The 26,201-nt window shown below is 41.1% G+C and overlaps 3 protein-coding genes across 4 annotated transcripts in view; 1 reads left to right on the forward strand and 2 right to left on the reverse strand.

Moving 5' to 3' along the window:
• Positions 1-4,194, forward strand: part of chd3 (chromodomain helicase DNA binding protein 3) — a gene marked incomplete at its 3' end in the record, with an annotated part of 41,869 nt that extends 37,675 nt beyond the window's left edge. For both annotated transcript variants that reach the window (XM_084542918.1, XM_084542919.1), the window contains exon 40: positions 1,955-4,194. In XM_084542918.1, coding sequence (XP_084399044.1) covers positions 1,955-2,058 — 104 coding nt within the window. The remainder of the gene's footprint in view (positions 1-1,954) is intronic.
• Positions 4,195-6,367: 2,173 nt separating this feature from the next.
• On the reverse strand, positions 6,368-15,707 carry tnfsf12 (TNF superfamily member 12). Its single transcript, XM_084546914.1, has 6 exons — positions 14,747-15,707; positions 13,313-13,394; positions 11,555-11,611; positions 11,382-11,405; positions 11,166-11,293; positions 6,368-9,801 (listed from the first exon to the last, which is right to left on the reverse strand). The coding sequence occupies exons 1-6, from the start codon at positions 14,918-14,920 to the stop codon at positions 9,526-9,528; spliced, it is 741 nt and encodes a 246-aa protein (XP_084403040.1). The 5' UTR covers positions 14,921-15,707; the 3' UTR covers positions 6,368-9,525.
• Positions 15,708-18,553: 2,846 nt separating this feature from the next.
• Positions 18,554-25,797, reverse strand: sat2a.1 (spermidine/spermine N1-acetyltransferase family member 2a, tandem duplicate 1). Its single transcript, XM_084546877.1, has 6 exons — positions 25,637-25,797; positions 25,348-25,399; positions 23,410-23,493; positions 21,353-21,454; positions 20,488-20,528; positions 18,554-20,365 (listed from the first exon to the last, which is right to left on the reverse strand). Exons 1-6 carry the CDS (start codon positions 25,697-25,699, stop codon positions 20,198-20,200), a joined length of 510 nt encoding a protein of 169 aa, XP_084403003.1. The 5' UTR covers positions 25,700-25,797; the 3' UTR covers positions 18,554-20,197.
• Positions 25,798-26,201: the final 404 nt, after the last annotated feature.

The raw sequence follows: 26,201 nt of genomic DNA on the forward strand, positions 1-26,201 counted from the left end.
ATGTGGGAAGCACACATCTCTCCCCTTGGCCAGCTGTGCAGCCGCGCAGAAAGAAGTTCATTTTCATGCATGTGTGTGTTCGTGTGTCTGTGTCCTGGAGTGCCTCTGTGCATCTGTGTGTTTCTACTCATTGCTGGCCTCACTTTCTCCAGGTTAATAGTTATGCATTCTGATACTGTATATGGACTATGATACATTAATGTACTGTATTATGCAAGTTTTCTCATTAAAAAGTATCATAAAACACACTTGGATGTTACTTATTTAAAACTGCTGTTGTAATATGTCAAAAAAATCCAAAGCATCAACAATATATTTTAGTACGTGTTATTCTCAGGATCTGGCAACATTTCCTACCAACAATGTTGCTTTATTTTACGAAAGAGGAAATCGCATATTGTGCCAATGCAAAATATTTCTATTCCTCTTGATAAAACATCTTGGGAGAGTATTTTCTTCTGGTCGATCTCCTGGTTTTCATGTTCCAAAACACAAAAGAAGCACAGTGGTGTAAAATAATTCAACCTGGAATGCATGTCCTCGAGCACCCAAATGTCCAACGCTGAAAAGACATAAAAGACACTTATTGTGGTTTACCATAAGCAACGTCATTCTGTGCTGAGCAGGGCTTAGAAACCCCTTCAGTAAAGACCATAGCTACATAGTACACCATTAAAGTGACTGAGGTTCTTAGTATCTGGTATTTGGGATTGGTGATGCATATGGAGCCAATCCCTGCATCACTACCATAGTTTTTATACTCATATTTAAACTAACTCCCCGGAATTGTACTCTTGTTTGGACATACAACAAATAATGGGAATATTTGAATCAATAAACTAGTATTTGTTAAATTTCCTTTTGGTATGTGGTCATTCTCAACGTATTATTGGCGCACTATCAGCCAAACTAATAAAACACTATCTATGGCTACATTTACATGGATTACATTTTTTCAGTGCGATTGAAACCCTCCAGATCAGAAAATCCAATTTACCTGTTTACATGGACACTAAACGATACAATCTGATGAGATATACAATAGGTGTTTACATGCCCCAAAATATCAATTAACTTGACTTTTCTGACGTGCACAAGTGGCTCCGCCCACTGTTGCCACCTCCTTCAGTCTCATTGATAGTTCCTTCTGATCTTGTCTCTTCTGACTGAAGTGGTTACATGAAGCATTTTTGTTCCGATTGAGCTATTACAACAGCTATTGGTGGAGTAGTGGCGTCCAGGGGCGACACAGCGGTGTAGTGGTTAGCTTCACAACAAGAGGTTTTCTCCAGGTTTCCTTCCAAGACATGCTTGTTAGGTTGATCCTAAATTGGTAGGTGTGTATATGAGTGTGAATGGTTATTTGTCTCTTTGTGTTAGCTAAGGGTGTACCCCACTCCTCGCCCCAATGACTGCTGGGACAGGCTCGTGCCCTCCCTGCCACGCTTTTGAGGGCAATCGGTTGAGGAAAACTAATACTAGTGTTGATGTAAATGCACCAAATGTCTTGGAACATTGTCTGAATATGTCCCCATTTAAATATCACGTCTCATCAGACCATATGACAGCATTTTGGGAGAACAACAGGCACATTTTAAAACCAACTTAAATTAATTCTTTGACTGCATTCCCCTATTTCACTCTGAGTTGGAAGAACAGCGCCCCCTTTCTGTTTTGAAGAATTTTTTCCTCCTTTAAATTTTCTGCAACTTCAAACCTGATAACGTTGCAAGCAATGCTTGCCATTAGTGTCCTCTCTGTTAGGAATATCTATTGTACTGTTTGCAGAATAATAGACTATTGCCTTAGAATTAACATGTTTATATATTTCATTCTTATTTGTCTGCTCTGATCAGTTGAATTTTATGTTGTCAGTCTGAAAACAATGACAATCTACATACTGTACATGTTAAACTGACTGAATCTGAACTTGCGTGTCTTTCTCCCGCTGCAGTACTGAACGGGCCTCCCATGTCCGTGAAGAAGGAGCGGGAGGCGGAGCTGCTAGTCAACCGGAGGGAGCAGCGCAGCGGGGAGGTCATCTGCATCGACGACTAGGCCACACACGCGCATACATGCACGCACGCTGAAACCCATCTGCTGCAAAGATATCTCCAGTTCCTCTCCAGGAAAGCTGTGGTGGTAAAACCGGCACCACTGAGTCTCACATCCAGTGTTACTTCTTAACTACACGACTGACGGGGCGAACTCATTGACCCGCTAGTGGTTGTAGTTGCTTCATTTGACACACATCTCTAAAATTCTGCTCTGCCGACTGGTACTCCCTAAAAAATAAAAGTACAATCTCACACACATACACAGAGAGATAACATAAGCACTCACGCACATATGCACTTACTGTCCACGGACACACGCAGACAAAACACACAGTCCGACTTGTCTCATAACTTCTTTGTGACCTTTTCTCGTCTGCCTCAAACCATTATACTCCTCATGAACGGCCTCCTCTCACAGGCCTCCTCCTCCTCCTCTAGGGATGCTTCTAACCTCACCTGCGCACACATACACGCAAACACACACACGCGCACACACACACAACGCTAAACCCACCTCAGTACTAGAAACCTTTTAGATCTCTCAAAAGACCATGTAACCTTCCTCCTCCTTCCTTTCCTCCTTTAACTCTCAACAGGAAGCTGCATGCGAAACTAAACTCATTTCTACCATTGCACCCCCCCTTCCCCCAAAGCATGCTCTCATCACAATAATGCTGTCTCGTGGAAAGAAAAAAAAAAGGTTAATAAGCTGTGCCTACAGTCGTTTTAATACCGTTTCTAATTCTCAGAGAGAGGATGTAACTCCTGATTTCTCAGCCCGAGCAGCTCCAAGCACAGCTCCAACTTTTTTTGGCCTTTGTTTCGTTTTTTTTCGATGGTACACGTTGTGATAAAATGCGCAGCAAGGTATGATATGACAAATATATTCAGGACTAGTTTGAAGTGTTTTCTGACAACCCATCCCGCTTCCCACCCCCCCCAGGTCTAAGTTTATGTACAGAGCTTTGAGGTATTTTGGGGGGGTTTGTTCCAGAAAAGGCCTCGCGTCCGACGCTATTTTTCAGAAACCTCCTACGAATGTTTATAACCTTTCATAAGCAAATCAGTGTTATTAAAACCTATCGACCACCTCTAACACTCCCCTTCCTTGTCTTTCCTTCCCTCTTCTCTCTCAATCATTGTTTTAATTTTTTCCTGTTTTTCAGGGTTTTTTCTTTCCAAGTTTCTATTTCTTTCTACACAATCCTGTGATATACTTTGCATATTTAAACCGCTCATTCGTGTTCTCTTGTGTTTTTACTCTCGCGATTATGAGTATTGTTGTTGTCGATGTTGCTGTTGTTCCTCGCCGTTGCTATTCGAGACAGAGCTTCTACCAAAAGAGACATTTTTTTGTAACGAGAAACTATGGAAAACAACACAGTATGCGCGACACACGACGCACCTCTTTGCCATGTTGGTCCTAATATTTCAAGAGAGCGCAAACGAAGAAGTTGAGCTAACTTCAGACGTAGATATATAACAAGGAAAACTATTTTTTTCTTGCTTACATTTTAGATTTGGGGCTTGCAAATGATATATAGAAAAATAGGCCGTATGTAACCCTAAATGCTTCTATAAGCAAAAAGAAAATGCTTACTATCTAACTCCAGTAAAAATACATGATTATTATCTGGAAAATCAGTGGCTGGAAATCCATTTTATACACCGCATCATTAAAAACGCCTTAATAAACATAGCTGAATAAATGTAAAGTCATTAAAATGAATTAAGAACCTGATGTCAACATGTAAATCCAAGTCTGCATTGTCTGTTTTAAGTAAAAAATAAAAAATAAAAAGAAACAAGATATCTAAGAGTTAATTTACCCCATAAATTTTAAACTGATCTTCCCAGGAAGTAGTCTGAGTCCATTTTACAAATGTATTACGTTTAAAACGAAAGTTTTGCAACCCCCGAACTAAAATGTCAAAAAAACAAGCACTTAGTTCTTTTTTCCACTTTTACTTTGTCCTCTTTCCAGATTTGTTTTTTGTGTTGATTTCTGGGTATCTTGTGTCACCGTGTATGTAGTGGTGCTGATCAAATGATGAGTGGCAGTTTAAAACATGTCAATAATGACGCATCTCCTTTTTTTTCTTTCTTTTTTTTGTTTGTAATAAAACTGAATGAAATGATAAAATGCATGCCTGGAATTATTCTGACTTTATACATTTTATATTTATTTAGCCATGCTAGCAAAGAGACTGAAATATGGCAACAACTGTTAAACGGGTTGACAAAGTTTGTACATACACTCATGCTCCTCGGTGCATTAGCTGTATTAACTTTAGGGGTCCCCAGAATTTTCATTTTCATTCGCACCATCAGACGTAGCACCTTTTCTACTATTTAGCAAATATCAACATGCTAGCAAAGTAAGACGCTTTAGCTAAGTGACTGTGTGTTAGCATGTTGATAACGTAGACATGTTGGAGTGCTAGCTAAGGCTAGCGTAACGTAATTAGATCTACAATGGTGCACACAAAGACATGAACCGGTTCTACAACTTTTTTTTATATATTGCAGTAGTTTGTTCAGGTCTGAAAACAAGTAAAAGAAGAGTCACTGACCTGACTTTAATGTTAATTATGCCAGAGTTTGCTAACGCTGTCTTGGACTCTTTTCTGCTCCCTATTTTCAGACTGTTGGATTGGTTTCTCCTTGTGTGCTCCTCCCTCATTAGTTTCACCTGCGTCTTGTTAACTCCTCTGCCAGTATGTGTGTATATATAGTCCTACCTTTCCCTTTGTTCTCTGTCAAGTTGTCTTTTCTGTGACGTTACCCTGTTTGTCTCACTGTTCCTCATAATTCCTCATGTTCCCAAGTTTTGGTTTTGGTTCTGGTTCCTTGTGACAACACACAAGCTAATATTAACCACTTTTAAATCGGTTCAGTCAATGTCTATCACCAAATGAGGTAACACAATGATGACTTAAACAATGGTACTGATAAAAGTCTTGCAATATTACATTATATACTACGACTACTGCTGAAACTAGGAAATGATCGGTCTATACTAACAGAACAGTTGTTTTCAGAGAAAAGAAATTTCTTGATCAGTGTGCTTTGACGTTGGTGGATGCTGCATAGAAGCAGTAAGTTGCTGTAAGATGTGGGAGGCTGTGTGAACAACACTGATTCGGTTTCTCCTCCTCTTTACTATAAGCAATCAGTTCCTACTCTTGCAGCTTCACATTAAAAGTTTTCAAGTGGCAAAACACTTCCCATAACTCCTTCATAATTCAGACATCCATCAAAAATGCATCTGCAAAACCATACAACTCATTTTTTTGTGATATTCTGATGGCAGATCAGTTTGAAATTTTTCAGGGAGCAGCTACAGTGAGCTGTTACATGAAGAGCTGCAGGTCACAGGCTGCACACCTCCAACATCTCAGTGAGTTAACCAAGACTAAATGGGTCGCCAGATCAACCAGGACTCAAATGTTAAGCTAAAACTCCAGTGTAGTGAACTGGTCACGGTTGTATTTTAAAGCTTGCAAATGTAACTTTCCATTTGCACAAGTATGTTTGTGTTATTTCTTCATAGTTACAGTGTGTAGTTAGAGTATGTAATCACAGTACAGAGTTGGGAAATCTTTAAAATATCTTCCACAACACCACATTCATCATCTCTTAATTTACGCACATACCACTCAAAATAAATTTAAGGTCACTTCAGTTATTCATGTGTAGTCTAATTATACTGAAATTCGTAAATGATCAGTCTAAATTCACAGAACAGTTATTTTCAGTGAAAAGAAATTTCTTGATCGGTGTGCTTTGATGTTGGTGGATGCTGCATAGAAGCAGTTGCTGTAAGATGTGGGAGGCTGTGTGAACAACACGGATTCAGTTTCTCCTCTTCGTGGGACTTTATCAGATATTCCTCGTCTCCCACACACACATGCACACACACCCTGAGAAGCAGATGGTCAGTGATTCATGATGACTGAAGGTGAAGAGTCATCTTTCTGTTATTCAGAACAGATTGATGCCACACATTCTGCTATTTACTGTTATCACAGCTTTATGGTTTCTAATGGGAGAGCCTGGAGATTATGTCAACTCCAGTGAAGGCTCGTTGCACATAATATACTGACTTTCTCAGATGAATGCTCTTCTGTGCTGTATGCCCATTAATTTTACATTTATGTTTTGGGCTATCTCGTGTTTTTACATGGAGAAAGTCTTGCTTTAGGTCACATGTCAGATTGTCTAATTGAAATTGAAATTTTAAGAAAATTAATATTACCTTTATCTTTTATATTATTGCAACAAATAAACATGAAAACTTGCAGACTGCTTACAGCTTATGCCAACATTAAGCCAAGGATGTATGGTTGGGGAGTTTAAGGGTTTATTGTTTGGGGTGAAAGCACAAGATATAGAACATTTCTTTTGCCCTGTAGAATATCAGGGATTTCACAACAGATCCAGCAGACATGGAGCTACACCATTATTCCCCTCGTGTTTCTGTCCACCTGATGAATGTACGTCTAATGTTCACTCTACTTTTAGATCTGCTTTGGTCTCTATCATCTCCTAGGTTTTTTGTGGCTAAATGCTGCACAGTGTTTAGAAGCTACTGTTGCTTACTTTACCTGTAAACAATTTAGAGCTATTCAGGTAGTTTAAAGGCGGTTCATTTCCATCTGCTTATCCGAGATCGGGTTTAAAGGGGGTTATTTACACACACAAAAAAATAAAAAATCAGAAAAAACAGTGGGAATGAACAAAAAGTTTTGTTTCAACAAAATGTTTGTTCAAACAAAAAATTAATGTTCACTCTCTGATGGGAACCACATAGTGATATTAATCTGTTGGATTACTTTTGCAAAACACTTATTTCACATTAAAAACACTTATTTGACTCATGGGTAACATGAAAAATATTCATAACTGCATCTTTAAATTTCTATCCCATCTCATTTGCGGGAGAGTTATTCTTTTTTGAGAATTTACTGTTTTATATTTCCTGCTGACCTTGATTTCCCTTTTCCATTGAAAACTGAAAACTGATAGTATAGCTTTTCAAAAACAACAAGGAAGGTTTATTCAACATTTATGATGAGCGTGTTCCGAAGAAATAAAAAGGAAAAAAAAAAAGTTCAGACGATGCATACATCATCATTTTAAAGACAACTTCTTCACAAAATTTTCCGAGGTGGTAATAAACTTTGACATTTAGAAAAAAAAGGAATCGGGGCAGGGAAGTGTGGCTGCATGAGTGTGTGTGTGTGTGGTGACGGGGGAGGGACAAGGCATGTTTTTCCTCAAAGACCTTAAGCTATGTGGTTCAGGTTGAGATTCAGGAAGTGAAAATTTAGATGGCTGCTGGAGTGTGTGTGTAGAGGACATTCAGAGTCCTGCGTGTGTGTGTGTGTTTGCAGTTTGATTGGTGCTGACAGGGAAATATGAGGTGTGCATGGATGTGGATGGGGGTGACTGAGATGCCAAAAGGAAAGAGGAAAATGGTGAGGAAATCAAACAGGATATAATGTCTACACCTCAAAAATATGACATTTTTCCATCTGAAAACACGAATGTTTGGCTGCAATTAAAAACTCTACGATCGCTGCAGTAAAGTGCTGAGGAGAAACCAGTGCGGTCTGTCCGCAAAAACTACTTATAAACAAGAGTGGGAGTGCTGAAACCCACTGCTAGAAATACACACTGTTTGTATTGTAGCAGGGAATATTACAGAAAGCAGCAGCATATAAGAGAATGGAAGGAGTTTCCAATAAGACATAAAAGTGAGGACGTGATTGAAAAACAATATGGATATCTGGAATAGATATACTGATTTTTGGATTTTAAATTCCAAACATAATAACTGAAACTTAAGGGTTATTTTTTGCAGTTATCCAGAAGTGTCAGGGCAAACTGGTACCATCTGGCTTCTATAAATTCAGTGAAAAAAAATATCAAGTTTATTAAGGTAAATATACAGCTACATGCTAGCTGCTGCTGTGCTAACACTGTACAAAGTGCTAACGTTAGCAAGCGAGTCCGCTCTCAATGCTTCCTTAGTTTAATGTTGGCATGCTAACATTTCCTAATTAGCACCAAACCTCAAAACTAGCCTACGGTGGAGGCAGCAACAGGCTTTCTTTGTTAGCTGACCTTCTTGTGAGGTTACATGTCTTTATGTGTAAATAAGCACCAGAATAAAGGCACAAATGTTTTGCGAAATTAGCAGCTAGCTGTGCAGTATTCAAAGGCAAGGCTAATCTTGCAAGTGAGAGCCACGCTAGCTGCTCTTTGAGGCAATAGTTTGAGCTAAATGCTAACATGCTCACTGACAGTGCTAACATACAGATGTTTAGCATGTGTAGTCCATGTGTTAGCATGCCAGTGTTTGATAACTAGCACAGAACTCAAAGTCTAGCTAAGGCTAATGGGAATTTTAAATTAATTTTCACAATCTTGACATGACGATGGTCACCCTTGGTGAAAAGTTACGGGGTCAGGTGATCATACAGTGGTGCAGATATATTTGGGCCTCATCAATCCTATTTTGATTGAGAGGTTAACAATTAACAGGTCATTTATAAAATAAAACAGGGAAGTGATGGTTATTGTGTCATCAAACAGAAGAGTAACAGGCAGAAAGGACAGATAAAGCTATATTTAAAGGTGTATGCATTGCTTCCCATAACTTTCACCTACTTTTCAAAAGAAAGATATACAAACAATCATGTGACCTTAGAAAAGAGAACAAATTCACATCCATGTTCTTTAAAATGTCCCACTTGCTGCACATATATAAAATGTGTATAACGTATATATATACAGAGTATTTAAAGGAAAGGCTTCCGTTAACTTCACACTCACACAGATTGCATTGGTAAGATCATAAAATCGGTATAAACAACAATAGTTTGATTCGTTTCATTCACACAGGCGCCAAATTATATAAAATATCAATGACAACTCGTGCAGGCTTCTATAGTGTCGAGACTCTCGCAGACGTGCTCTCAGCTGTGGAAGTGGAAGGTTCATTCGCAGCTTTACTGTCAGTCTTATAAAGTGAGAGTAAGCACAATTTATTGCATGACACAAAGGCTAAGATGAACTTCCAAGGAATTTTCTTTTTTTTTTATATGAAGCTCTTTATCTACAGAGCAGCTTCCATCACATCTGTTCTCTCGGCACACGTTCATCGAGGCATTTCGTTCACTGTGGGTCTTGGGTTTAATCCAAAATCTGCTTTCCAAAACAGGCCTGCAGTCCAGAGAAAAATTCCACAACAGCTTCCACAAATGTCAGGTTTGTCTTTCAAATTAATGTCTCCAGGAGGAAACTGTAGCATTAAGTGATGGCTCAACTGATCATGACTGATTCACCATTTAGAAAAAAAAAAAAAAAGAATCTCATCCATAGGAAAACAAGTTAAGTTTGTGGTACTCAAGTTTGTGTATTCGTAAAAAGTTCCCAACGTATATCAGACCAGCGCTGAGCTTCAGTTGATTTTAAAGATGCTGAAGACGTGAGGCGAGGCGGAAGGATTGCCTACAATATGGAGTTTGAAGGATGAGCCTGTAATGGCCTGAAGCTCTGTGCCTTTGTCCAGTCGCAGGAGGCCAGACACCTGGCAGGGCTTCAGGAAGTGGAAAGGGTGCGGACCAGCGGACGGAGTTGTCCCGTAGCCCTCCATGCACTGCAGCTTCTGAGGCCTTGGGCCGATTGTCACCACATCCAGCTTCACATACTGAGACTGCTGCTCATTGAACAACACCTGATTAGACAGAGGAGACACCTCATTAAGAGAAGTTCAGCAGGGCCACAGAAAGAAACTGTTCCTATACTTTTGAAATGAAAACTAACCAGACTGCCTCAGGATTTAAAAGGTTAAAAGGCTGCTTTCATGACTTTTTTCTTTTTTCCGTTTTGGCTAGATTTTCTCCAGACTTCTGTCAACCTGACAAGACGAGGGTCTGGCTATGTGAGATTACCCAAAACCTGATATCCACCTCTCTAAAAACAAAAGTATACATACTACTACAATATGACTGCTTGACCAAAATAAAGACAGATATTGTAAATCACAAGATCAGGCTGATGCATGAAAGTTAGCATAGACTGTATGTCTCATGACTTCACTTCAGAAATTAGAAACTCAGTTACTTTAAAGAAACATGTAGCTAGCTAAAGCTAAAAAAATAAATAAAATACAATCGTTGGGTTTCAGTACAAAATCATACGTTTAGATGATCTTCCTCAGGATAAAATTAAATTCTCTTTTTATGTGATGTCTTAATTATAGAGTATGTCATCTACATGTCACCACCAGGCCCAACAATAAGAAAATAAGTCACTTTGTAGGTATTTTAGTATTTTAGTTGTTTTGATGACTCATCCTGCTCTTGGGGGCGTGTACTAACTTAGCATCCAATGAAACTTCGTTCAGTTTTCATTTCCCTCCCTCCTCCTGTGTCTTTCCTTCTGTAATGGCTCTCGGGTCGAACAAGCACTGGCAGCATCTCCTCTAACCTTTGGAGCTGACCAGTCACAGAAGACTGGGCTTTTTCGGTGACGGGGGGAGGGGCTCCCAACTTCTGTTTTTACGGGAAACACGCTGACTTTATGGGGACTTTGGTTTATACCTAGCCCCTCTTAAGAACCCTTTTAAAACTAAAATCCCAAGGTTTTTGAATGAATAAAATTATAAAATTGATAAAATTATTTGGCAAAATCTATCAGCTAAATTTGATAGTTACTGTAAGATTGATTCGCAAAACAGATATATACATTCTGCAACTTAAAGCTGCTTTAATACACTTTTGGCTACTTGCATTCAGTATAAAAGCTGAAACAAATGGCATATCATCATCATATAAAACATATCCAGACGGCTATGGTAGCCAGCTAGACGCTAGCTGTTGTTGTTGTTAGCGGTGTGGCAGCTTACAGTCAGTTTATCACCGTTTGTTTTACTAAAAATAAATGCTGAGACCAGTGATTGAGACTCAAAACATTAAATTTAAAGCCTGCCAGATCCAGAAAACCAAAACATTGAGCTCAAAGATGCTAAAATGCTCCATATCACTGAGGGGACTGCAGAGGTCATGCCATAGTTCAATACACCCAACAGACACTCACCTGACAAAACAGGAAGTAGACACCCGCTTTCTCCACAGTGAAGGTGCCTTGCTCCTTGTTGTATCTCACCGCTTTAGTCATATTCAACGGCTTCTCCTCCCAGCCCTTTATCACACCACCTTCTCCCACTGCAATACACACACACACATCCCAGGTTATTAATCACGGACAAAAGATTCAAAATTATCCTCTATCCGTCATTTTTACGACTCTTACCTTGCTGAGAGGAGACTTTGGTTACTGGTGGAAAGAGACATGACACGAGACGGAGAAAGAAAAGGGAAAGTCAATTAAGATTTTATGAGTGCAATCGTATAGGGGTATATGATTGAAAACACTTCAGCAGATGCTACGTGAGACGGCCATAAGGGGTCTGCCAAGCCACTTACTCTCAAAATGAGACGCCGCTTTCTTTCCATTTCCATTCCTCCCTCGCGCCGCTCCCCCTTCGGAAGGCAAAGACAGGCCGAATATGAGTGTGAATGCAAAGAAAATAACGTCTGTGGTTTTTTTTTGATAAAACAATCATTCCCATTTGTATCTGTCTAATAACATGGTGTGCTAATTTGCTGCCATTTAGATTCAGCCTGGCCAGATTTAACGCGGCTAGCAGATGGACAAAGGATTTCCTTTCACATGCTTCAATATATTTCCTCAAATCGTTATTCCCAGTCAGAAGCGTGTGTCTCTCCTACTTTTTTTTATTTTTTTTCCTCCTGTGGGGGCTAATCTTAGAGCCAGCTGGTCCAAGTCATCTAGAAAATACAGAACAGAGTGAAAGGATGGAAGGAAGAGGATGGAGAGCTGTGAAAAAAGAAAAAAGATGGACAGGAGAAAAGTGAATAAGAAAGCTTTAAAGACAGGCTTTGAGAGACAGAGCTTAGGGGCTAGAGGGCTAAATAAGAAAAATGAAGTGCTGGAAAAAGACGGTCAAAAAGGTCTTTGGCTGCTCTGCGACACAAAATAGTCGAGAACAGAGCGGAGGAACAGCTACGGCCCCTTGCTCAGATAAATACAATAAATAAAACACAGCACTAAAAGGCTGGAGCTGAACAACGTCTGAGATAGTTACTCACTAAAGGTTTATTTTAGCCTCGCAATCTGGCCTGCGGGGAGCCATTTCAAACACCGGCACAACTCCCTGGATGAACTTTAAAATACAACATACTTTATGTTTCAGGACGGAGCACCCAAACACCGGGCCCCTGCCATCATTCAGGAATACTAAGTCGCTGCTAAAATAGCTCTCAGGTGGGTGACCCTGTGGACTTAGGATTTGCTATGGGCCAGCGTAAAGCCCTGAGGCTGGCCAGATTTTCCTGACTTAACCTGTCAGTCATCAGGAGAGAACATAACAGCAGTGTCCTGCTGAAACGCTGCACGGCGGTGGTCAACTTTCCACAAACTGGAAAAAGCTGTTTGGGATTTTTTTGTTTCCATTGATAGGCCATGAATTTCTGAACACTGTTTAATGCGTTTTGGAAGGCGAAATCGGATATCAGTTACTAAAGGGAAAAGATAAGTACCTGCAGGATGTCAGTGTAGATTTTTTGGCGAGACACGCCGCTCTCTAAAGGAATCCTTTCGCTAAAACTTGAACATTCACCTCTCAGCTGAATTCCAGCGCTAAAGCGTCTGCGAGTTCACCCTCGGACACAATGTGAAACAATCGAGCAGTCCCATGATGGTGACGCAAGCAGAGGCTATAAATACTGCAATGATAGGTCATCAAATATCACTGCTTTCACAACAAACCGTGGATGTGTCAGTCGTGTGCTCAGGGCGGAGAAAGAAAATCAATTTCATTGCCCAGAAGCGTGCAACAAGGCCCCGCTCCCGCGCCAGCTGGTTTTCTGGGCCCTGAGTCCGCTCTGGTCAGACCTGTAATTTCTGAAACAGTCATCCAGCTGCCTACTTTTTCCTGTGTCAACTTTTAGCAGCGGGCAATGCCTGTGGCCCGCTAGACCCGACCAAAGTGGCATGTGGGCCAACACTGGCCAGCGTTTGTGTTAAATGTTCTTCCCAAAAAAACAACAGACTGCACTTGTAAGTATATTGTGTCTGTGGTGATCTGGGCAGCTAAAAAGAACAAAACTCCTATATGTATGTTGGTGGTGCGGCTCTGGCAGACGTTCGATTTAGAATACCATCTCTTTTCACTCGCTGCCCCACCAGCAGCTCCCTCTTCTCCAGAATGAGCTGAACGATGGCCTTCCTCTGCGTATTGACCTGTTGAAAGGGAGAGAGAAAAGCCACACTATTAACAAATGTCAAGTTAGCTTTTCATGACGTTTCTCTGGCTCTTATCCACAGACGACCTCTTCTGGGGGGGGGTGACATAATCAGGCTCATCCTTTCCGGTATCCTGCCCCTGCTGCCATGCAAGCTGTAGGTCTGCCACTTCCTCAGAGAACGGTTGCAACACTTAATGCAGCGCTTTACATTCCTCACGTGGAAAGAGACTTTTTTTGTCAAAGTTTTAAGCCCCTGGCTGGGGGCCCACTCAGTGACCAAAGGAGGCCTAAATCGAGTATGGGGAGAAGTTGCTCAGGGGAAAGTATGTTTAAATTTACTGCTACCGTGGAAATAGAGGCAGAGAGTTGCACTCCGCTCTCCAGACGCTCACTCGCTGGCTCTCATCAAGAGTTGGCAAACGGTCAAATGGACGGAACGGGGCCCCTTGGGAAAGGCTCCAGTATCAACACTCCACGTGTCCAATTTTGGGGTGATAGTGTGTGTGCGCAGGTTTGTCAACACCATACACAGCCAACCTGTCTCGATTATCTGAAATCCAGTGCAATTTGGTTGTGTAAATACTGTGAACTCAAAAACCAGAAGAATTTCCATCAGCTCCCCTTGGCTCCTTGGAGAAAATAATTAGCCGTGTGATGCAACCTCATGCCAGAGTCTAACATCTGCTGCAAGTGCAAGCTGCCTTCAAAAAAAAAAAAAAATGCACTTTGCGTGAGGTTGCGCGATATTCGGGAGTACTTTCTGCAAGTTTTAGGTGACCTGCGCATGAGCAGCGGATATGCAGGCTGCAAATGATTTACACTTGCCACACTTTATCATCCAGCCTGTTTCACGCCTCTCGCCTCAGCGCAGCCAGTGGGGTACGACATGCTCCTTGGCCAAATAGTTTGAGGCTTTCCAGTAAATTGAGATAAAACTGGAGTGCGACTGGCACCAGAGTAATTAAACATGGCGGGGGGAACAGAGTGGTGGCGGCGGCGGCGGTAGCGGTGGGGGGGCACAAAAAATAAGCAGCGGCTCCGCGCAACTTTACCGCAATTATTGGTGGGTAATAAAAGTGCCAAGCAGAGAAATGGTGGAACGGAATAGGGTGCGTGCAAAGGGAAGAAAAGAAAAGGGGGGGCGAGGGGGTTAAGTGTGGAATTGTCCATATACCCCCCACTAAGATTCCCGTAACCGCAGTCACAAAAGAAGTTACATAAGAAATACTTGAAGTCGCAAACGAGTGATTTTTTGTTGTTGTTGTTACTGGTGCAGGAATGCATGCCATTCTTAGAGTTTTTTCTTTTTAGGTTAGGCTTGAATGTTGTTTTAAGTGTGATACAAACCTGCTCGAGTCGGTCCTGCAGGATCTTAAAGGACTGCGACAGGTCCCGCGTCTGTCGCCAAGTCCATGCCGTGAACAGCGCGCTGCAAGCGGCCAGAGACAGAGCCACCAGCGCCAGAGAAGCCCAGACGACCCGCAGCTTGCGCACTCGCCTCCTCTGCAGAATCCGATGCATGTTGCTGCAGAACTGCACTGCTACTCACCGCAGCAAGCCCCGCTTCAGCTCCATTCCAGCAGAGCGCGAACTCCCTCCAAATGCATTTCAGTCCAAAACGTCCATTTGGGTTAAGAAAATAAAATAAAATGAAATAAATAAATAAAAAGACGCACCAGTGGAGAGCGCGTAACTCACTCCCTCTGCTCTGTGGAGAGGCTGGTCTGCTGTTTAATTGGAAGGGTTATCTCACAGTTTTAAAGCCGCAAAAACATCCGTTTCTTTCTCCTCACAGATCAGAGCCACCATCCTCCTTGTGCGCTGCACGCCGTCTCCAAATATAAGAAAACTGTGCAAGTTGCGCACATCAACTATTGCATCCTTCTCCTTGTGATTCGTTGACTCAGCTCTCTTGTCTTCCCTTTAAACAGCGTGCTGGGGGGTCAGTCTAATAGACAGACAGACAGACAGACAGACTGAGCACACATGAGCCTGAGTCCACACACACACACACAAACCCACGCACACACACACAGAAACTACTGGAGGTGAACTTGCGAGCCCTGATGTTGCGATACCAGCTGGCATCCAGCGTTAAACCCCGAACAAAGAAGGCAGACGGGGCGCACCGGAGCTTCCTCTGGTTGTCAAATCACTTTCATCAAATTGCATGCCTTCGAAATGTGTGCCATTCATGCGTACAGTACAGCAGTACCCTTTCGAGCCACACGATGGCCGTATAGGTAAAGATTGACCAAACTTGTTTCCACTGCTCCATCAACAGGTGAGCCAAGGACTGGAGTCTAGGACAGAGTTTCCATGGACAGATTTTACACCGTGACCTCAGTAAATGTGTGTTTATTTTGTCACTTTAGGTGCTAAAATAGATGATTTTTGAAACTTAAAATGAGAACAGGAAAAGCATTTCGCCCTAAAAGCAGTTTCTCTTCTCATACAGTCCAATTTCAATACCACCTGAGGAAGTAAATGTTTCCAAAAACAGGAGACCTTCAGTCGAGGTCTCGACCCTTAACTTGAGAACCGCAGCGCTAAAATTACCAAGAATCCAATCTCCGAATGTTACGTTAAATAAGCACACCACTCCTCAGAGAACTATTCATTAAGAATAACAGGGATTCAAGACATTTTTAAAAGCCCTGGTGCATTTTTTTACGAGGCCCCACTCCCTGAGAATTAGAAGCCAAACCCTCCCACGCACCAGGCAAGATATCAACCACCTTTTAAAAGTCAGTGGAGTGATTCCACATTAAGTGCATCATTTTTTATTTTTTTTTAAGAGAGAGAGAAATTAGAAACTTTGTCTCCAGGTAACGGTCTTCTTCTTCATCCACGGCCTCGTTTCTTGGCACATTTAAACCATAAAGCGTTGATGAACATTCTGATGTAGAGCCCATGGAAATTGTCATAGTTTAAGTCATATTTGGACAAGAAAACACTTGATCCAGTGTCTTCAAGTAAGGCAGATTTACTCAATGATTAGGCATAAAAGTGAAAAAAACAAAAACAGAATGTAAACAGGCAACTAGTTAATGCTTCTACAATCAGAAGGAGACTCTGTATATGAGGTCTGATAACAAAAAGCCTCTGTTGTACAGAAAGACATTAGAACAAAACTAGACCAGGCCTTTCAGCATAATGTCCTCTGGGTAGCCGAACCACGGACAGGGCACATGTTCGGTGCAGACCAAAGCTTGCGAAACACCACGGGCAGCTCGCGGTCATTTGTTCGATGAATTGCCGCTATAAATTCTGCATAATATCAAAGAACGCCTGAAGCAAACACGAGGCCATCTGTGCGAAAGTTCCACCGAGGAACGGCTCGGAAAGAAGAAGTGATGGGATATGGCGCGACCTGGTCAGTGCCCAGATTCGAAAGGTTGTGGTGGGGATTGAAATGGACAGGGCGTGCAAGAAAAGCCCTCAAACATCTTGCCCCTGAAAGAAGTTTGCGTGCGAAGAGTGGTCAAAAAGTTCCAACAAGACAATTATACGAAAAGGCTACAAAAGGTTATTTCTGCTTAAGAGGGTAATGCAATCTCCTGAGGGCAAAGGTCTAGTTGCTTTTTCCACATGAGTATATAACACCCTGGGGTATTTTTGCCGAATGAAGATTGAAAAGGCTTGTTTACTCTTGCTTTTTTGCCCAAACACAACCTTTATACACCTTTACCTGAAGGCACTGTAGCCACAACTTTCAAAACTCATCACTAATGTCGCTATTGTCTTCCTCACATGGAATATGGAGCATTGTGTGCCCTCTAATTGTGACACAGTTGCACTTTTCAGTTTATTTTAGCGCAGTGCACCTTCAGTTCAGGCTATCCCAATTCAGGGTTTAATAATCGATACATGGTCATGTCATTTATTTCTACTTTTTATGGTAGTTCATATATGTATACCTTCTTTTACAGTGTATGTAGAGACAGCATGTGTGCTAGCCAGGTACCTGAATAAGCATTCTTTAGCACCCTATTAGGAATTAAGAGACAGGTGGTGTTGGGGCGCCCCCTATAGGTCACACAGGATGGCATTACTGTAGATTTCACATTTAGAAAACATAATCTACTCAGGTTTACTGCAGTATGACAGACTTTATTATTATGATCAATGTAAACTTAACAGTCCAGCAGCTAAACAGTAAAACACACGTGTGGTTTTCATGGGGTGACAAGTATACAGTACTTTTGTGACACCAACATTTGACTCTCATGCAGGTTCTGTCACAGCAAATGACACAAAATTCTAGCAGCTACATTTCTGAGGCCAAAGTCAAGCTTTTGGCCGAGGTCATGTGAAAAACTTCTGAATCCATTTTTGGGGATTTTCACCATTTTAACCGGAGCGGAGGGATTTTCGCGCCCCTTTGAGGGTTTGAGGGAATTTATTTGATCCCTTGAAGCCCTTTAAAATGCGTCCTAAATGCAACACGCTCCTGAAACGTTCGCTTTGGATTCACGGGGTTTCGGCCAAACTTTGTTTTTACGAGACAAAATAAGAAAATATGGGCACATTAAGTCGTCTGAAATAAGACATCATGATTTGTGAACACCTATCGCACCAAATGAACGAGAATTTGTGTTAAACTAAACCACACCAAAGCTGTAGGAATGAAAATAAATCAACACGGTTGTAATGAATAAACATCCCAAGTATTTAATGGTCTGTTCTTGCTGTTGCCGTTTTCTTCTTCTTGAGATTTATTGTAGCAATAATTGACAGGAACCAGCTTGAACTTTTGAAATAGGTTGAGACATCCATCTCTTCATAATCCCTTGGACTCCTTATTTTTGGCGCATGCACTTTGTAATATCACAATCACAGCATATCGAATCCGCTGCAGTTTGTATATATTGCATGTTACAGCAGAGACGCGTTAATTGGATTTCCCAGCATGGATGGTAAAATAAAATACTGCACATTCTTCACTGAATTATCCTGTATACAAGGTTTAAACACAAATGCAAATTAAAAGTTACTAAGATGGGTCGGTGGTTTTTACTTGTTTAGAGAGAAAGGAGACAAGCTAAATATAACCCACAACTCAGCTTGTTTTCATTAAAAAGCTGGAAATAATACAAAAAATGCCTCTTTAAAAAAAAAACGAGACTGTATAAAACTGGAGCACAGACCAGAACAATGCCACTTTTTATTTCTTTCGAAGCAGCTCAGAAGGTTTGGCTGCATGGCCGGAGGTTTTAGGTCCAACTGATTCCTTTAGTGCATATTTTCATCACAAGAACTCTCTATGTACAACGCACAGAGGAAAAGAAAAAAAAAAACTGTGCAAATACCAACATTGTGCTTTACAACAGCTGCACAACACTTCTCGTCTGGAAGACAAGGGGAGAGGTGACCGACTCTTTGGTTGCTGTTGTCACAGTTCACAATAAATTTAAAGGGACATTATATGTGAAACTCACTTTCTCCACATGATGAAATGTATGCCTTGGCTTAGCAATAATCCATAAGGTTTTTGTGGATCTTAGTGCAAAGTGATAATAATAATATTTCTTGGGCAATGATGTTTCACACATCAAGACTTTCTCTAATAATCCCACCACACAACACACTTATCCTCAAGTTTGTTTTAGATCAGTCGTGTCATCTGACCTATTTATCACGGAAATCATAACACACCACAAGGGAAAAACACAACACAGATTTCATTGCTTCTATATGTACATTTTAAATGTATTGCATAGGCCCTGTTCCAATACTTAAAACTCACACTTTGACTTTTTAAAATGAAAAATTAAGACAATCGACCATTTGGTAAAAATCTTCCCGGACAGTGATTGTCGCATTTCTCCATCCTGTGGTACATACAGCTCAAAGACTCTATAAATTATTTGGAAAATCTCGAGAGTAAAATCGTATGGAATGAATTAAACTGTTTATTTGCTCTAACAGGCTGCGAACATTAGCATGCCTTGCTAACTAACTTCATACTAGTAGGACGCTAGCACAACAAGCTAGCTAACATTTAACTGTCTAACATATTTGTATGTGTATATACATAACATATGTATTAGCGCTACACTAACTATCTTTTCAACATTTTTTTTCCTAATCAAGTTTGTTTTTTTGGAAGATCCAAAACTAAACAGCATGTCAAAGCAGAAATGTGTAGTTTTGCTTGCTGCTGTTTTGTTTTTATGACAGAAGATATTGTTTTATAGCAGCCAAAAATCTGTTATTGACTATTCCCCGTCTCTCGGCTAGGCTACATTAAGAGGCGACAGGATGAAAAATGAATTAATGCAAGTTCAGCGGCATATTTTGACTTCTGTACTCAGCTGTGAGAAAATGCTGCTACTTGTTTACAAGCCTTGGGACACCTGTTGGCATTTTATCATGCAGATATTTAGAATGAAAATGTAGATGTAGGGTTTTCAGCTGACTCATGGAGTTATCGTTGGATAACATTAGCTTACTATAACAACCTTACCAACAGCTGGCATTTCAGCTGACGTGGATGGCCTCTGAACAGAACAGAAAATTTTGACAGGCTTGTGTTCACTCCTGTGCACAAGAAAAAAACTCACTGTTTGGGAAAGACTTTTGAGAGATAAGTCTACCCTTCATTTTAGAATGGCTTTAACATTTATATCCTTAACTGTGACTTCAGGGGGAAAGGTTTTGCAAACAGTCATTTTTGGCAATTGTCATTGTCAAGTTTTGGAAAAGGGCCTCTGAGTGGTGCTATCCCTATCCCTGCATTGTGTGGGTTGACCTGGTGACTGCAAAGGTTATCGAGGTCAGGAGCCCAGTGTTGAGCTAAGGCTGGGCCAGGTGCTCCAGCGCCTCTCCCTCACAGCGCATACACTGGTAGCCCATGGTTGTTGTGACATTGAAGCAGCCCTGGCTCGTGTAAAAGTCCAGAGATGATTTGTTCCAGTCCAGGACAGTGAAGTTGAGCTGGTTGCAGCCGGCAGCCATGCCCAGCTACAGGACAGCAAAATGAATCAGTAACAAAGATATGACCTACTGTGTATTAAGAGAAAAAAACTACACCTCCAGTACATTTATATTTCTAGACAGTTTAATAATGTTTCTGATTTACTCACCTGTGCAACCTTGCTCATAAGTGCTTTACCAATGCCGTTCCCTGAAAGACAGAGACTTTCTTTAAATTTCCTGTTGATGTGATATTCAAGCTTTTCATTTTCACTTGACACTACTCCATCTATCTATCTATAAATCAAGAAGCGTCTGTGTGTCTGTCTGTCTGTCTGTGGCACGCATATCTCGCGAACCGTTGGCCCGATTGATTTGAAACTGGGCAGGTGTCTCGCTACGGGCACGAAGATGTGCACTGCTAAGTTTGACGTTGTTTGGATAAGAAATGTAAAATATATCGGTAAAATAGGTTTTCTCCGCTCTAATATTTCCACTACTCCGGTTGCCATGGCATCAAAAACAGGCACTTTCAGAAATTCACCAAAAACGGAGAGGAAGAGGCGGAGCATGCGCACAAATCTTGAGCACTGTTTACAAATCGGCTTTAGAAGAAACCAAACTCAAGGAGAAATGATATTTTGCCCTGGTAACCCTAATAGGCTCAATATCTTCTCCAGCAGGAAAACTAGCATGTAGTCCGCCATCTATCTATAAATCAAGAAGCGTCTGTGTGTGTGTGTGTGTGTGTGTGTGTGTGTGTGTGTGTCTGTGGCACGCATATCTCGCGAACCGTTGGCCCGATTGATTTGAAACTGGGCAGGTGTCTCGCTACGGGCACGAAGATGTGCATTGCTAAGTTTGACGTTGTTTGGATAAGAAATGTAAAATATATCGGTAAAATAGGTTTTCTCCGCTCTAATATTTCCACTAATCCTCATACACAGCACCTGTAGGCTCCCACTATAGGAATACATACTTCCGACGGGCACTGCACTAGTGATAACAATGACAAGTCAAGACAGCGTGTTGTACCTCTGAACTCAGGCATCACGTACAAGTCCTCCATATAAATGGCTCTGCCTGTCCATGAGCTGTAGGAATACATGTACAGTGCATAGCCTATCTTTGTATGGCCTGTAAGCAAAAGGTCAAAAATGTGAAATAGTTAGTTACAAGAATTTACTTTTTGAAGCAGCCAAAATAATTTCAGCATTCACAACAAAAAATAACTACATTTGCTCTTTTGGTCCTTCTACTAAATTAGGCTCAGCGGCTTTAGCCAAGACAATAAAAGAAGATAACTACAATCTTCTTTATATTACAAATCAAAAAGCTCAAAACCATCTGTTTTTGAATATCGTGCACACATGACTGCGGCTCGTTCGCTAAACATGTGAGAAATGATCACTTTTGATTTACTGTTCAGCGCTGTGGTGTTGCTGAACTGTCAAACATGTCTACACACAGATTTATTGGAAACAGATCTTCAAAACCGCTGCCTTGTACAATCTACTTGTGCAAAGATTGTTTCTTTAATTTTACCTTCTCCAGGTTAGCTAAAAGTTGTTGGGTTTTTTTCTCATTTGTAGTAAATATACTTTTTGTCAGCAGAACAAGTGATACATCCAAAGAAAGGAGCAACATTAGCATTAGCTTGGGGTCATGTTTGTAGTCACCTGGTGAATTTGAGTCGCATTTCAACTAATTACGTTACCAATTTTAGCAACTAGCTTACATCGCTACGTTAGCTAGTTGCTTTTGTGCTTAATTTGTCTGGGGTTATTACATTTTTTTCTGAAAACAGCGGTCGAATGCTGCCTGAAACAACATTTGTGATACAAGTGAACCCCAAACAAAGAGTTTTAGGTAATTAAACCAAAACGAGCCTAAAATAAATGTATCAAAGAAAATCAACTTGATGTCCTGACATTTAAAAGTTAATTTAATTTAATGTATTCTTGTTGTTTGTGCTATGGTTTGTTTATTGCTGCCAGTGGCTAAATTTTAAAATGGTTAGCATTCTAGTTTGTATTCTCTATGGTTACTGGGCTGATTCTTGCTACCATAACTAAATCTTTACCCATATGTACAAATATGCATATGGTGTATGTTTGACTCAGGTGTCAGTGACGGATTATCTTGGCAGTGAAATTCTAATACACATATACAAGCAGCCGCTCCTCAGTGAGTAGTCAGGTATCTGAGGCTTGTGGATCGTAGACAGTGGTGACTGCATGGAAAACAAAGGGCCTGTGTCATGGAAGGAAAAGGCCAAGCTGGGCAGCAGAGCGTATGTCGGTGATCTCATTAATGTATTCTGAGGAACAGCAGTGCATTAGCCTTGTTATGTAACAGCTGTGGAAGGAAGAGAGGGACCACATCAGCCGTGTGCTGTTACATCAGGTCACGGAACTAATAAATATGGGCCAACAAACATGGAGACTGGCTGACAACTACTGCGCAAGGAATTGATCTAATAATTTAATGACCTCATCAAATATCTTAAGAGACTGCACATACACAGAATAAGGTTCAAACTATTTAGGTTTTTACTATTGTAATTAATAGGATCCCAGTAAGGAAAATCTGTGGTATTCAAATTTTTAGTAATGTCCGAGTCGGAACATGTTTGCTAATGTATCCAGAAACTGCATTTTCTTCACTATTTTATAATATGTCTGAGGAAAATGTTAATATTTCCATTGGTCTCATCCTCAGTCTTATCCTTAGCCTCTGCATTTCCTTCCATTAATTTACCCCTATTGTTAACATGCTAAACTATCAGACTCTGTGGCTTCCCCACCAGCAGATGCCTAGCAGCGCTGTTCTCATGACTTACGACGGATGTTACCACGTGATCGGCCAAGAATTTCGAGCACACGACTTTGCAGTGTCATAGCAACGAGATCACGAGTTCCATTTGAAGACAGCAAAAACGCCTGCTGTGATCAGATTCACGACAGTATAGGAAAAGTAGCAGCAAATTAGCTTGAAGCTAAAGCAATTCTGAACTGCTTAGAAAAGTGATAAAACCAAAATCATTCTGCCATTTGTGCCTCAAAATAAGTGATGTACAGTATCTCTCTCACCTTCTTTGGTTTTGTGCTGTTCTGGCACCTCAGCGATGATCCCGTGAAAGAACGGGTTCTTGGAAAAGCCATCTTGTTCTAAATCTGCAAATAAATAAATAAATAAATAAATGTATATATATAAACCACACAAATGTTGTAGATTTGTGAGAGTTTTCCTGATGTCAGGTGTTGCATGGCGTTTTCTAACCTAATGACTTTTAACAGGTAAAATCAGACATATACCAGTGTCTGATTCTTTCTTTTTAGGATGGAAGTGACCATTTAGTCATGTCATCTCCTGCTACTGCCAAAAACTCCAGCTGTGTCCTAATTCTACATCACTAATACTATTAGATGTACACTGCCTGGTGTACTTATTTTCAGGGCATTTTCATTTGTACTGAAGAAAGAAATGGCCTTCAGTGTCCAACTTATTCAAGCAGCTGCATTTGACGAACATTTTTTTGCGACTGACTTCCTCTGGAAGCTTCCGACAACATCCACCTGATCTCAGCTTTTAACATGTTAGGGGAATATCATCCTCGTTTTAGCATGTGTGGTAATCATCTGGTTCAGTGCTTTCATTCTTTTACTGATTTGAGATATATGATAAAACAAACAGCATCCTTTTTAGTGTCCTGATTCTACTATTATCTCAAATCGTTGTCTCGGATATGGTGTAAAAAGGTTAAAGACAGCAGCCATAGAGCTTAACATGAGGCAGCTTATCTCAAGCTGTCCTTCAATTTCAGCTCCTGAAGCGGAGGACACACAAGATTTTTTGCCAGATTTCACCCATGATTCGCAGTTGAGCAAATCTGCACCAGTTTGCACTAGTTGGGGACAGTCTGCATGGGTAGTTGGCACAAAAATCTGCAAGTGTGTGATGGGAACAGACCCGACTCCTTTGCACGAGAGTTTGATGCGTTCAGTTGGCTTTAGTTGGTTTGACAAATCCTGTAGTCCGTGACTGTTAAGTGTGTGATCCTCAGTCTTTCAGTCGTCATACAAAAAAAGTCTGTTAGTGCGTACTCCTAGTCTTTTCAAAATCTGTAAAGACTGTGAAAGTTGTGTAGTGTGTCCCTAGCTTGAACGGGAACTACTGTTTTTTTACAACCTGGACCTTATTTCTGGCATAAAATACGATCGTTTACTCATAGTAGTAAGTGGGGCACCGAAAACGTAGCCTCTAAATAACGCATTATCTGCTGCGAAACTCGTTCATTTCATCAATATTTTGTTATCATACGCTAGTGCTATTCCCCATTGAGTTACCTGTTATCATCATCCGGGGTCTGTAGATTGACCTACACATAACAGTTGGCTTGTTTACCTGTAATTTGCTACTGCTAGTTTTTTGCAACATGGCTGAATATTTTTCAGATTCTGAGGTTGTGAACAAACCATAGCAAATTACAGGTAAACAAGCCGGTGCACACGGCGCTCAGAGAGGACATCATCCAGGTCAGAAGACATCCAGGTCAGAAGACAGAAGACATCATCCGGGGTCTGTAGGTCAGTGCCCCAGTCACTCCCACTATATGGGTATACGCAGATCTAAATATCTCCGGAATGACTACAAATTCCACAAAAGTTATATGAGTGAGTAAACGGTCGTATTTTATGCCAGAAATAAGGTACAGGTAGTAAAAAACAGTAGTTTCCCTCTAAAACAACATGAGGGTAAGTATGTATTTATTAAGTATTTGTTTAAGGTTTCTTCCTGTTAAGGGAAAGTTCAGACTCTTGGTTCTGTAAAGCATCTTGAGACAATTTTGATGGTTTCTCTGTAAATAGTCATGCGATAGACGCCCCCCCCCCCCCCCCCCAACCCTTCACAGGACAAGCAGTTACAGAAGACGAATGCATGAATGAATTGAATTCTGAACGGTGTACATAATATTTGGTGCCACCATTTTTCTTTGTGCTTTCTATGTGAGTGTTTAAACATAATACCTCTCTGGGTGACTTTGATATGATCCGCCACTTTCTCATATTCTGCCAGTTCCTGTGAAACATATAAATGAAATGAAATAAATATCACTTGTATAGGCAGTGTATGAACCTAAACACTAACGGGCAGTAACGAGCAATGCGTGCAGCACATCTGTAATCCACTAAAACCTAGCTGATCCACCAAAAGTCAAGAATGTGACAACAGCAGGTTCGTGTTTATGAACAGATCCTCTGACGTAAACCCGTGAGTCATTAACAAATGTCTTCCGTGCTGCACGTGTCCGCTCACCACGATCATCCGCGCGATGTCCTTGCAGTCCTCCACGTTGGCCGCTCGGATCGAGTACTCCATGTTCAGTGAGATGAGGAGGACACACGGCGATCACGGAAACCTGTCAATTACTGTGTATGAACTGGGAGAAGGACTGGTCCACGGGTCCCCAACACGAGCTCCGCCGCAAACTGAGCAGAGAGCGCCCTCTCCAGGGCGGATGTCACTGGGGGAATCGGCCCCTCGTGTTTGACTGAAAGGTGCACCAATCGTAAAACATCCTCTGTTAAAAGGGTTAACTGCAGCTGTTTTAAGTAGTCATTTGCTAATGCTTTATTGACAAGTGTCTCTTTGAGTGGTGTTTATCCGCCTGCGTGGTCCACATTAGTCCTGTGGGGGTCTCCGGAGTTAAAAACAAACGCACATCTTATTGATTCCCAATTTGTTCAACTATGCATTTGCTTGTTTCCTGTTGTCTTGCCAGTGTCAGCTTCATTCAGTCAGTCCTTTGCATATATTTGATTGATTAGGCCTCTGCATCTCCGCTAGGTTTGCTTTGTCAATTTGATGAAGTTATCTAGCA

This window comes from Chelon labrosus (assembly GCF_963514085.1).
Source record: "Chelon labrosus genome assembly, chromosome: 1".
Taxonomy (NCBI): Eukaryota; Metazoa; Chordata; class Actinopteri; order Mugiliformes; family Mugilidae; genus Chelon; species Chelon labrosus.